Source organism: Misgurnus anguillicaudatus, chromosome 10 (assembly GCF_027580225.2).
Source record: "Misgurnus anguillicaudatus chromosome 10, ASM2758022v2, whole genome shotgun sequence".
NCBI lineage: Eukaryota > Metazoa > Chordata > Actinopteri > Cypriniformes > Cobitidae > Misgurnus > Misgurnus anguillicaudatus.
The window spans coordinates 16,879,490-16,893,536 of record NC_073346.2 but is presented as its reverse complement, the minus strand read 5'-3'; the positions used below and the strand labels follow the sequence as shown (position 1 = coordinate 16,893,536).

Sequence of the window (14,047 nt, the reverse complement as noted above, 5' to 3'; positions counted from 1 at the left end):
ACAGGTACTAAAATAAACTAATAATCAAGATATTTTTTAGATGTTGAGTGGGGGGAGCCTTCAAATATTGTTGTGTATATTGCATACAGTAGAAGATATACTGAGGATTAAACAGAAATAATACACTCACCTAAAGGATTATTAGGAACACCATACTAATTCTGTGTTTAACCCCCTTTCACCTTTAGAACTGCCTTAATTCTACGTGGCATTGATTCAACAAGGTGCTGAAACATTCTTTAGAAAAACATATTGATAGGATAGCATCTTGCAGTTGATGGAGATTTGTGGGATGCACATCCAGGGCACTAAGCTCCTGTTCCACCACATCCCAAAGACGCTCTGTTGGGTTGAGATCTGGTGACTGTGGGGGCCATTTTAGTACAGTGAACTCATTGTCATGTTCAAGAAACCAATTTGAAATGATTCAAGTTTTGTGACATGGTGCATTATCCTGCTGGATGTAGCTATCAAAGGATGGGTACATGGTGGTCATAAAGGGATGGACATGGTCAGAAACAATGCTCAGGTAGGCCATGGCATTTAAACGATGCCCAATTAGTACTAAGGGGCCTAAAGTGTGCCAAGAAAACATCCCCCACACCATTACCCTTCCACCACCAGCCTGCACATTGGTAACAAGGCATGATGGATCCATGTTCTCATTCTGTTTACGCCAAATTCTGATTCTACCATCTGAATGTCTTTTTCCTATTTGTAGTGGAGATGAGTGGTACCCGGTGGGGTCTTCTGCTGTTGTAGCCCATTCGCCTCAAGGTTGTGCGTGTTGTGGCTTCACAAATGCTTTGCTGCATACCTTGGTTGTAACGAGTGGTTATTTCAGTTGCTCTTCTATCAGCTTGAATCAGTCGGCCCATTCTCCTCTGACCTCTAGCATCAATAAGGCATTTTCACCCACAAGACTGCCACATACATGATGTTTTTCCCTTTTCACACCATTCTTTGTAAACCCTAGAAATGGTTGTTGGTGAAAATCCCAGTAACTGAGCAGATTGTGAAATACTCAGACCGGCCCGTCTGGCAACAACAACCATGCCACACTCAGAATTGCTTAAATCACCTTTCTTTTCCATTCTGACATTCAGTTTGGAGTTCAGGAGATTGTCTTGACCAGGACCACACCCCTAAATGCATTGAAGCAACTGCCATGTGATTGGATGATTAGATAATTGCATTGAGAAACTGAACAGGTGTTCCTAATTATCCTTTAGGGGAGTGTATATCATTTACTTAATAATTAAAATTAAGATTAAACATACATTTTGTTTTGCAATTGTGCTATTTTTCTTATGTCAAACAACCAATAGTGTTTCTGCATGTCCAACCAATAAAAGACAAGATAATATGTTTGTATATTTATATTATTCTTATTGACACCAGTGGTTAAGGAATGACACACTTGTCACTGCACACATTACATAGTATGCATGTTTACTTGTTTGTACTGTGGTATGATGTAATATTCGTCGCCATGGTAGATGTAAAGAGCTCCCTGGTGGTCATCCTCTAGTGGAGCTCCAACCAGCAGGTCATTGTACCCATCATGATTCAGATCAGGTGCTACAGCCATAGCATATCCAAACCGAGCATCCTGCGCCTTACGCTGAGAATGCAGCGTACCGTTAGGTGCAAAACCATCCTGTTAGTGGGACATATAGAAACAGAGAGAATAAAAATGTACAAACTTTAAATTCTCTGAAATGGCATAAGAAATTACTTCAGCATGACAACAGAAAGCTGTGACTGCAGTAACCTTTCTAAAAGAACACCTTTGTATCTAAAGTACTCTCTAAAAATGTTTCCATGTTACTGATTGCTCTAGATTTAATAAAAGCTAAATTATTTAAATATTTAATATTCAATTAATATTTGATCATATTTCTATGCTATATAATCAGTAATCAAAATGTATTATCATTAATTCCTCCATAGTTTTAATGCTGACGATTTTACAGTTGCTGTTGTGGTTATATCTGTTCTGTCAGACTGACTTGTTTAAGCTTTCTTTCTTGGCTGTTGTAAATGATAAAAACAGAACCCAGTGTGTGTATTGAGCATTAAACAATTTAACAATTGACTGCCAGAACTGATCTCATGACAGCTGATGCAGTTCATGTTTTAGCTGACCAACCAAAAACCGAGGACCCTAAAAAACTTGATACCTTAGCGGAGTCAAATTTCTATACAAAACAACGCATGAAGACATTTATCACTGCAGACTAATACTTCTACACTCTCAGAAAGAAGAACACCTCAGTAAATACATAGAATTTAATGGATATTCTATTGAATATATATACATATATATTAAGAAATGTAAAATGCACAATAAAAAAAATGCAGATACATTTTTGCAAATGATTAGAATATTGTTACAGATATATTATACGCAGGTGAGGTGAATAAAACATCTCACACATTGGAAAAAAAGACTTTCTTACATAGTATACATAATATTTTATACATTTTTTACATAGTATTACATAGTCTTGTTTTCAGTACAAATTTCTAAAAATTTAAGTGAATTTGTGCTTAAGACGAGCACAAAAAATCTGACTATGGGGTAAGACATTTTTTCTTGAATTAAGTGTTTAAGGATACATTTTAAGATTTTTTTGCTTGTCTTAAGCACAAATTCACTTAAATTGTATGTTTGGTTTTGTTTTTGGTCTAAAAACTAGACTTAATTTCTTAGGTAATTTGCTCATCAAGAAAACACACATTGATTTAAGATTCTTGATTTTTAGACATTTTTACTAAAAACAAGACAAAAATAATAAGTAAGAAAGTCATTTTCTGCATTGCACAAATACAGTACACAAATAGTATTGCCTCTATGGTTCTCACCCCATCCAGACAGTAGACATAGACTTTGCCTGTTTCTTTGTTTCCCGCACCCAGGAACATGGGAGCAGCTATAAGCAGGATATCTGTTATTCCATCTTGATCTACGTCCACCACGCACACCTCGCTGCCAAAATATGAGCCGATCTGCACAAATAGAGAGAGCAGAAGAAAGATGTTAAGTTCTGAGTTTCATTTTGATTTAGGAGAGGTCTGAGACTATGAAACCAGTTTGCTTTTGTTGAATGAGAAAATAAATTCATTGTGAGAGAGAGAGAGAGAGAATAGGAATGTGGTGTGAAAGACGAAAATATAAAAAGATCGACTGACTAGTCGGCAGTCAGAAAAGAGCATCATTTAAAACACTTAAGACAAAGGTTTAATGGAGATCTCATCTGTGCTGCAGCTGACACAAAGCAAAATAGGACAGTGTAAATGAATATAAAAATTCTCCACCTGTTCTCCATTTAGTGCCTGTGTGATTTTAACATCGCCATCAGGAGTAAGATCAAACAAAATCACTTTTCCTTTGTGTTTGAATCTGGGAGCTCCTGCAACATACAACCTTTTCCAATCACCAACTACCACTGAAGACACGGTGTAACCTGCAGAAATACCCACAAACATTTGCTCTATTAACCATTAACAAAAGCTTTAACTTATTTATCAAGGTAGAACCTTGAAGTAATACTTAATGGTTTTATGAAAGGAATTGATGTAACCTAGGTAGGCTGCATGATTCTTTAGCTCCAGAGGAAACTCTTTCTCAAAGGCCTCTCGTGAGGGCATTATTCGCCCCTCTAAGCTCTCCTTTAAGACCCCTCCCTCCCAGTCATAAGCACCCACCATTCCAAACAAGATGCCATCCTAGAGTACAACATAACACATCAATTAAGCTCATTATAAAACCACAATATAGCATAATAGACAAGCATATAAACTTACATCCAAAATGTGTGTTGAAAAACCAATCTGGGACATCTCTATTAGAAAGGCACTTTCATTGTATCCCAGCGTCCCTGCAATGGCAAGACAACGTTTTTAAATAATTCAATTCAATTGTAATGTACAATTGCAATGTATTAATGTTCATTATTACACGGCTCATTGGAATGCTTGATTCTGATTGGCCTGTCACGACATATGCTGGTTTGTTATTCCCAGATAACAACCATTCAATACTAATAACACATTGGTAACCAAATCATTTTGATAGGTACAGTTTAATATTACACAAAAATGTAATATAAATATGTCTTTTAATAACAATGACACTATATTTACAAATGATTAAACCAAATAATGTGTTTGTGACATTTGAACGTCTTGTCTTATCGTAAAACCTAAAGTTAACGTGTTTTCCTCGCAGAAGGTCTGCATTCGTTAAGAATGAGCTAATAAAATATTTTAAATCAATTTTTAATATTCCTTACCTTACTTATGAGGCAAAAAGACGTGTAATAAGCAGGATAATATACAGGTAGCCGGTTGTTATTGCAAAATAAGCCCCTTCGGTGTGAAACAAGACCCTTCCCTTTACGTCGAGTCCTGATCACACTGTCTGAGCTTATTTCTGCGATAACATCCCTTCCTTAATAAACATTTAAAATACTTTAATTGCTAAGTTTAATAAATCATTTGTCCACTTGTAAGAGTCAATTGAAAACCTCTCATGCAGGTTCAGTGTATAAAACAATCAATAAATGCAACACACTAAAATATAGAAAAAAGATCAAATACAGCTCAAGAAATATAACGCAATATATTTGTCTGTGCAATTTAAAATTTGTAAATAACATTTAGTGCCTAGCCTGTAATTCTTCCTGTATATTTAACCTACATATCCTGTAAGTGCCACAGCTGTGCCCATTTTAATGTCACTCGTCTCCTCCCTTCCATCCTTCCTTCCTCATGAAGGTGTTCTTACGGGAATGAAGTTACGGCTTGCCCTCTTTCCTTTTATTTTGTTGACAAGTGCAATGTATCTTTTCTTAGAATAAACTTCATTTAGGCATTTCTGCAGTTACTTTTAACCAACAGTCCCAAGATGAATTTAGTAGATGTGAAGTAAGTTGGTTATGTTTCACTTTGATTGAAAAACAGAAAGTATCCCATCCTATTTTAAAACGGTACGTCTATTGCTTTAGAAAGTTGCTTGGTTTTCTGTTACCAAATACAAAGACGTTCATACATGAAATGTTCAAAAACATTATAGTGCCACTGTTACAAAAACAACATCGACATCCTGAGTGGAAAGTTTTATAATTCAGCAGCGGCAGATTCGGATAACTCTGTTAGCGAATTATTCTTGTTCTTCAAGTAAAGGGAATGTGGTTTTCCGTGGTCATTAAGGATTAATGTTCTCTCGCTTACCCTCCAGACTAAAAATGCGATCCCCCAATGCATCTACAATGTCATTCAGTGCAGCCTCATCCGTCACATTGAAGAAGTATTTCTCATCTGGGTCGCTCGCGATGTACTTGATCTCATTGATAAAGGTCTCTGGATCCTGCTGTCTGCGGATGTAGTGACCTAATACCTGTGAGAAAGACAGAGTTGAAACTATTAGAGTTAAAGGGGACATAACATGAACATTTTACTTTTTCCATGTTTAAAGGACAAGTTCGGTATTTTACACTTAAAGCCCTGTTTTCAGATTGTTTATGATGAAATAGAACGGTTTTGACTGAAATTTGGACGTATAATGCTGGCCCGAGTATTTGCGGGTGTTTGTTGTTTCACCTCCCACCTCTACAATGGCTGGCTGTATAGGTGCACTGGAACAATCCTTCCAAAAATGCATTAAACTTTCGTTTACAAAGACGTGAAACTCACCGAGTGGTCAGGGGTGTTCACTGATATGCTTACACAAAAATCGCTGCAAAAGATGCTTTCCAACCGGTGTTTTAGCATTCGTTGTAAACTTGTGGACCTATTTTTCCAAACGCCTCACACCCGTATATTCTTCCGTTGAGAGCTTGAATAATAGACACTCCAGCCCATCGATAATCCGCCTTTGCCAATTGCAAGAATGCAAAAAATGTTGCCGGCGCGGAGTAATACCGTACCTCATAGCACATCTAATACAAGTCAATGGAGTTGGACAAAAACTACAATAAAACCTGTTGGAATGCGTCTTTGCAGCATTTTTGTGTGAGCATATCAGTGAACACCCCTGACCACTCGGTGAGTTTCACGTCTTTGTAAACGAAAGTTTAATGCATTTTTGGAAGGATTGTTCCAGTGCACCTATACAGCCAGCCATTGTAGAGGTGGGGGCTGATACAACAAACACCCGCAAATACTCGGGCCAGCATTATATGTCCAAATTTCAGTCAAAACCGTTCAATTTCATCATAAACAATCTGAAAACAGGGCTTTAAGTGTAATATACCGAACTTGTCCTTTTAAGTGCTATAATTGGGTCCCCAGTGCTTCTATCAACCTAGAAAATATGAAAAGGAACCGAGTAACTTTTTGGTAAACCATTCTCTGCAAGCATGTGAAAAAATAGGTTATTGAAATTTGGCTTCCCTTGTGATGTCAGAAGGGGATCACTGCCATTTAGTACAGAAATCAGCTCATTTGCATTTTAAAGGACACACCCAAAAACGGCACATTTTTTCACACACCTACAAAATAGCAATTTTAACATGCTAATATAAATTATCTGTGGGGTATTTTGAGCTAGAACTTTACATACGTACTCTGGGGACACCAAAGATTTATTTGACTTCTAAAAAAATTCTTGTGAATGTCCCCTTTAAAACTTTACAGTGCTATTCAAAAAATAATAATAATTAAGGAACTGAATAAAAGACATAAATGTTGATTCTTCACATTGTCTATGATTTAAAAAAGCATCTTGTTTCATGATTCATGTCTGATACATCAGACAGATAAGTGCGAATCAACAAAACAGAGATGTTCTCCTCCACAGAGCCAACAAACTGATAGATCAATTAATGAAGTAATACTGTGCCGGGAAAAACAGAGATTCATCCTAAAAACCCCTACGCACAGGAAACAAAGGGAGAGAGCCACTGGCAGCACACCACTAATGACAAGCCCTGAAATCATGTGTCATATCAAATCTTCTTCTGTCCATACTCAACTGTCTAACCACTGAACATAAGAAAACAGAATGACTATATCTCCAAAGGCTGGATCCTTCGAAGGTCACATCCTTCGAAGCCGAGGACTCATGTCCCAATTCAAATGCTGGATCCTGGGACACGGCTCACAAATATGCAGTAAGGAAATCTGAGTGCACAGCTGCAGGGAGGAGTATGCGGTCTTGTTACTAAAAGACACTGATTCAGTAACCTGGACAGAGATCTGAAGATCTCTCAGTGGTCATCCACAATTAGGACACGTTTAGAAGCAACTGGTGGAAACTTTTATGCTTGTGCTGTTTTTAACAGGTAGTAGAGTATAAGGGAGCGATTTAGGTTGAGAATTTCGGGCATAACTTAGGATTCATCTGCTTTAATTATACTGTAGATATATCTGACACTTCCAACATCTAGAACCTCCACCCACTTTCACACCCACCACGCTTACATTCCCAACATCTCTATCCTGTAATGTATATAACATATTCTGCACCACATGACCAAAGCTGAAATTCTTGGGAGGTTGTTTCTTTTCTCTCCCGCGAGTGATTTACTTTTCCATCCGCTCCCTCGTTCCTTGCAGTAGGAAACGAACAGGAAGAGAGAGAGAGAGAGAGAGAGATATACATAACACATTTAAACATGAAAGCTATGTTTTGACTGGTGGGGCATTAAAAGCAGCTGCCGTTATTTTATTCCACAGTTCCCTTGAGGAGACTCAGAGAGACACATTACTTACTGTAGATGACTTGGCACATTTTGGCACTGTTTGTCTAAGAGAGGAAAACCTGGGCTCATTTAGGTGCAGGTTAACATACTGCTTTCTGTTTCAGTGAGTAGAGGTCAGCAAAAGTTTAAAATCATCCCAAACAGCATCTTATGTCATTTATTCTGATTAATTTTTTGTTAGTTTGAGGTTTGGCGTTTTTATAGTCAAAGGGTTTGGCTTTCTTGAATATCCAGGTGAATGGGGTTTATGTTTACAGTGTACATTACGTATATTTCAAACATGTATGTGACCCTGTCTGTGAAAAGGCATTTAAAGTCCATTTTTGTGATTTGCATAATATAAAGAACATTCTGTGAAAATATAACCTTGATATCTCCTAATCTCAGATTATGGCTGTGTCCGAAATAGCCCCCTATACCCCTATTCACAATTTTCTATATTAGTTCACATAATATAGTCCACTTGAATGAGTGAACGAAAATGACAACGAGTGAATTCAGACACTAATGGGGCGTACACACCAGACGCGAATTCAACGATTTGCATGAGTAGATTACATACAAAGTCAATGCAAAGTCGCGAATATATGCGAACTTGCACAGGGCGATACGAATGACGCAAAAACACGTGCTATTCGCCTCAAACGCCTCTTTGCGCAAGTTGAAACGATTCAACACAAGAAAAAATTCACATGACACAAAATTAAATCCTGCAAGTAATCTAGAGCGAGGAACTTGATGCTTTGCATTGGTGTACTCTTTATATATATATATATATATATATATATATATATAATCCCTACTTGAGACCAACTAAACAATTTAATTACACTTCAATAATCTTTTTTTCCGGCGCAGGTTTCTGTCAATTACTGTAGTTTTTATCATGCTGATGTTAATTCAAGTGTTTGTTTTTAAAATAAGTTTGTTTTTAGTTAGTTATTTAATGCTATAAAAACGGTGGTGTCAAGTCATGATTGACAGCTGTGATATGCGCATTCTGTGAGGGCGGGGCCTTTTGCGGCTTTACTTCCTGCTCACTACTGCGCAGGACGACGTTCCAGACTCAAGACTCAAGATGTCAGCGCCGTATCGGGACACTGGCGGCTTCACTTTTCCCCAATGGAAGAGAGCGAATGGGCGTCGCCCATCTTTTTTTACAGTCTATGGTGTGTACGCAGCATAAAAGCCGGACATTATGCGGGCACCATCTTGTGTTGATTATCGTGAGTTAATTTGGCACATGTTACAGTGAAGGGGTAGCAGCTAGCCGCTAAGTTGTACATTCAATATTACAGTGGAATATAGGATTGAATAATGTCCACTATAATTTAAGACACCACTGCAAAATGGCTGTCCCATCAAATAGTGCACTATTTAAAGGTATAGGGAGCTATTTTAGAGTTTTTTAGAGGTTTTTTTATGTTTTTTGATATGGCAAAGACATTATTGGGACACCCTGCCCCCCAATCTTCCACTCATTGTGCCAGCTTCTTTATATTAGTTCTGTTGTGGTTTATGGAGGCGGTTAGGGGGTGCAGTGTGCCCACACACAGGGCCAGGGTGTCAGTATGCAGCCCAGGGTGTGGTTCACTCCCCTAATGGTACAGAGTCTATTTCTGAACAGCTGTAATGTGGTCATGATTGTTTAAAGAATGATGGAAGACAGTGTTATCATTCAAATAGAGGCAGAGAGCAAGCGAGGACCCGGGTGGAGCTCCGAAGAAACACTGAAAATAGAGCAGCGCCAATTATGGTCAGTTTAAGTGGAGATGTGATATTCAGACATACACTCTGGAGCTCGCTGCTGGTTTCTTAGGAGGGGTTGTAGGTTTGTTCAGCCTACATCAGGGGTCAGGTTTAATTATGGTGTGCGTGTACTCACGGCTATGGCGTATCTGGTGATGTTACGTTTCTCACATTCAGTGAGAGCCTCGGGAAGATCTTCTCCGTCGTGGGACTCTCCATCAGTCACGACTATCATCACTTTAGTGGCACCTTCCCGTGCACCTCTGTCTGGACTGAAGGCCTCCGTGCAGGAGAAAGACAGAGACAGGAATGAGAAAACATCAGTTGTGTAAATGTATTGGGCTATTACTAATTCAATGCAATTAATTAAATGGGTAAATTGACCAACAACAAAGTATTTTTCTGATACTATTTGCTTATGTCAAATCACTAAAAAGTGGACATTCTTCCTTGGAAAACAAAATATGAAGAGGAAAGAAGGGATTTGGAGTAATAAATGATACAATGATACGTACACACCAAACGCGGGGCATCGCGTTACTCGCTCTAGATTACTCGCGGGATTTAACTTCCTGTCAGCTGAATATTTTCATATCTGGGCGTAGACGCGTTTAAGGTGAATAGTGCGTTTTTTCGCGGCAAACGCGCCGCCCATATCGTGTCATTCGCATCGCCCCACGAGAGGACGCGTTTGATCGCATTTTTGAATTGACTTTGTATGTAATCTACTCGCGCAAATCGTTGAACTCGGGTCTGGTGTGAACCCACAGTAAGGGTGAGTATAGTAAATACTGACAAAAGTTTTTTTTTTTAGGGTGAACTATTTCTTCAAAGTTTGTTTTACTTTAAAATTCTGTAAATTTAGGTCTACTGGTCTCTCCATTTACATTTGATTTTTTTTAATTGGATTACTTTAACAAATAATTTCTATAGGCAAAACAGCAGACGCTGTGTTGTTTGTGCGAGTGTGACCTGCATTTTTTAAGAAGTTGCGTGGCACAGTCAGTGTTAGTCAACTTAGTGATTTCAGGCGCTTGTCCAGACTCAGGCTAAATATAACTGTGCGGCTTCCCGCAAGACTACAGAGTTTAAAAACAACCAGCGGCCTTCTGCCTAATTACATCTAGTGAAAGCAATGCTTGGAGGAGAAGAGCAGAGAATGAGAGTGGGTTTAGTTTGGACTAAATGAATGGGAAAAAACAAAGAAGCAAAGAATAGCGAAAGGTTATAAAGAAAGAAATATGTGTATACAGTTACCTTTAAATGTGATGTGTTTTCCAGACAAACCCAAGAGAAAAGGAAAATGGAAATGAACATGAGAGAATAAGATTTTTGATGTGGTCTGTGATGAATAACAAGCAAAGAAAGAAAGAAAGAAAGAAGTGCAGTTCAAGTGATTTAAGCTAATAAGTCTGTGTAATTGCTTGAGCTGATGTTATGTCAATGCTTTTTGGTTTTTATTGGGTGTTACATCTTGACTTATGTGGCTGTTTAACTCACACGATCTTATTTTATTGTGTTTGAATTAAGTACTATACTTAAATTTGTGTTTGCATGTGTATATACAGTACACGGTGAGAAACAGCTAGATGATCAAAGATCATACAGGTCTAACGCCAGTGCAAAGTTACGAAATTCATGCAACATTTTTACATTTTATGCATCTAGGAGACGCTTTTATGCAAAGTGTCTTACAGTGCATTAATGCAACACATACACTGATCTTACATATGTTTTGCAGAAAAGGTAAATGTTTTTTTTGAACGCAGTATGGATTCTTACAGTACGAAAATTCTGACATGGATTCCACGCGTTTATGTGTGTTTGCACAGCTGTACGTGCTAAGGTTCAGTCTACTGGATGGTAACCACACCTGCAGCTCTGCTGACCCAGCTCCCTGTGTCTCTCTGCATCAGCAAACATTTATGTTATTTCAACCTTCCTCACCTCACCCAACTACAGCTATCACTTCATCTGCTGTGAAATAGAGCGGGCCAATGATAGTTAATGAGACAGAGAGTCTGTATAATGGGTTCAATAAAGAGAGCAAATGGAAAGTTTTGAATTAAATTGTGTAAAAACACAAAGACACACACCGCAAACACATAAACACAAACACAGTAAAATAGCAGACTGACTTCACAGAATTGAGAGGCGGTAACCCATCAAGCCCATGAACTTCTCTGAAAGGGATAACATTCAATGGATACAAGGGAAAAACCGAGAGTCGATTCCAAAGGATGGAATCGATTCCATCAAAGGGAATCGACTCCTTTTAAAAACCCTTTAAAGCTCAAACTATCCCAACAAAAGCTATTTTACACGTACAAGTGTTTATTTCATTAATAACGTATTAGAATTGAAGGACAATGCATCAAAAAGTGAGCTTCTGAATTGTAATTGATTTGAAGCAAGACAAGATTCACAACTTTAATCCAATTGTGATCCACAGTAATGTCATCAGGATCTGCTACAAACTTTAAAGGGATAGTTCACCCAAAAATGAAAATTATGTCATTGATGACGCACCCTCATGTCGTTCCAAACCTGTAAGACCTCCGTTCATCTTTGGAAACACAGTTTAAGATGTTTTAGATTTAGTTCGAGAGCTTTCTGACCCTCCATTGAAAATCTATGTACTGTATACTGTCCATGTCCAGAAAGGTAATAAAATAATCATAAAAGTAGTCCATGTGACATCAGTGAGTCAGTTAGAATTTGTTGAGGCATCAAAAATACAAAAATAACAAAAATTACAACTTTATTCAGTAATGTTTTGGGATCGCTCTTATGAAGAGGACCTAGTAACATTGCCGTAACATACACAGAAAGCATTCTTTGTGAACAAGAGGCAGAAACAATGACGCAAGGGGCATGCCGTAGTGGATTTAAATGCAGATTAACAATGTCGGCAAACTGGACTGAAAATAAGGAAGCTCATCACTATCTGAGTGGTGATTAGCTGAGATCATTCACCAGCATGACAAAACAGCACATCACATACTCTTTATGATCTTGTCATAAACTAAAATGCACACGTGTGGTTTCACGGATAATTAGCAAACTAGAAAAATATGTGTCACGTGTCATTACGGGATCTTTACAGTGTGGGTGTGAATGCACGAACAGATTCAGGAAAATCCATGGCAGTGTGAATTAACCAAAAATCGAATTATCCTGGACGCATTTTCTGTAATCTCTGTGTGAAAAGGTCTATACTAATATTATGGTTTAAGGTAGGATTAGGGATTCAATATTATTTTAGGTATCTTCCTACGTGTTCATACAATCTTTAGTAAAAAGAAAGAATTGAAAAAGAATCAAAAAACAACAGCGTAGAATCAATTCTGGGAATCGACTCCACAACCAGGAATCGGAAAATGATTCCAAAATTTGAGTATTGAACAGCGCTACTATTCACTTACTATTGTACACAAGTAGACACATGAAATTTTCAGACAGCATTTTTTTCTGCAGTCACAGAGATTCATTTTGTTATAGCTTTTGTGGTCAGCAAGTGCCAGTTATGGTTAGTGTCCCATATGGGTGTGTGTGTCTGTGCATATATGTGTGTGTTGGAAAGCTGTAGACTTGAGATGCCAATAAAAAAAGAATAACAGAAGCAGACATTACAGGAATGAAGGGGTATGAATTAGGCAGTGTGAGCTACGAATATGAGTTTTTGTAAACATCTTTGCTCATAAACTTCAGTCTCTGAGGATGGAGTGGAGTTACAGTTCAAAGGAGACATCTTCAAAAACATCAAACTAAAGACAAAGGCACTCTTGACCAGATGGACTCCACTACGCTACAAACTTCACATTATCTCTGGATGGGGTAAGGATCAGAGAAAGGGTAGAATGTGCATAGAGAGATACCTTTTCAAAAAGAAGAGTGAGAGAGATCTGTGAGAAAAGAAAGAGGAAGGGCGGTACTACATTTCTTTTGAGTTTGAGAGAGTGACCGGTGGGTGGTCATACCAGGCCATTTGGATGGCGTAGGCAGTGCGAGTCTCTCGCCCCTCCTGACGGCTGATGTTCTTGGCTGCTTCAACCACGTCCTCTGTTGTCTGATAGTCCCTGAGAGACCACTCGTGGACCGAGATCTCTCCATACTGAAGGACACCTACCTACACACCCATACACATTCAGTCAAGATAAAGGTGAAAGTTAGAGGTGAAGTTTTTGGCAATAAATCCAAAACATCAAAACATGGCTCTGTTTGTTTGAGAAAAATGGCCCCATAGACATACACAGATACAGCATACCATTCAATTATAAGTCAACATTGCCGCCACAGTGCACCAGACAAGACAGCCCTATAAACAGTGAATAGAGGAGCTGTGTTTTTTCTGGATATATAGAACAATAAAGTTTATGTTTATCTACACTTTTTATCATTTACACTGTAAAAATGTTTAGCTTCCTTTAATACTTAAAGGTCATCTTATATGTGAAATTCACTTTTACACGTTTAAACATAATTGTGTCACCTGTGTGTGTACACAACCACCCTGTAATGACAAAAATCTGCCCACTCCTTTCGTTTAAATCTCCATAAAACCTCAACAGTCTCATGCGACAAGCTGT

The 14,047-nt window shown here is 38.2% G+C and overlaps 1 protein-coding gene across 1 annotated transcript in view; it reads right to left on the bottom strand.

Annotated features, from left to right (window-relative positions):
• itga10 (integrin, alpha 10) overlaps positions 1–14,047 on the bottom strand; it is a 43,673-nt gene that overhangs the window by 11,426 nt on the left and 18,200 nt on the right. The window contains exons 7-14 of the mRNA XM_073871979.1: positions 13,443–13,587; positions 9,595–9,749; positions 5,239–5,404; positions 3,811–3,884; positions 3,588–3,732; positions 3,322–3,470; positions 2,869–3,012; positions 1,457–1,660 (exon numbers count right to left, since the gene is read on the bottom strand). Coding sequence (XP_073728080.1) covers positions 1,457–1,660; positions 2,869–3,012; positions 3,322–3,470; positions 3,588–3,732; positions 3,811–3,884; positions 5,239–5,404; positions 9,595–9,749; positions 13,443–13,587 — 1,182 coding nt within the window. The remainder of the gene's footprint in view (positions 1–1,456; positions 1,661–2,868; positions 3,013–3,321; positions 3,471–3,587; positions 3,733–3,810; positions 3,885–5,238; positions 5,405–9,594; positions 9,750–13,442; positions 13,588–14,047) is intronic.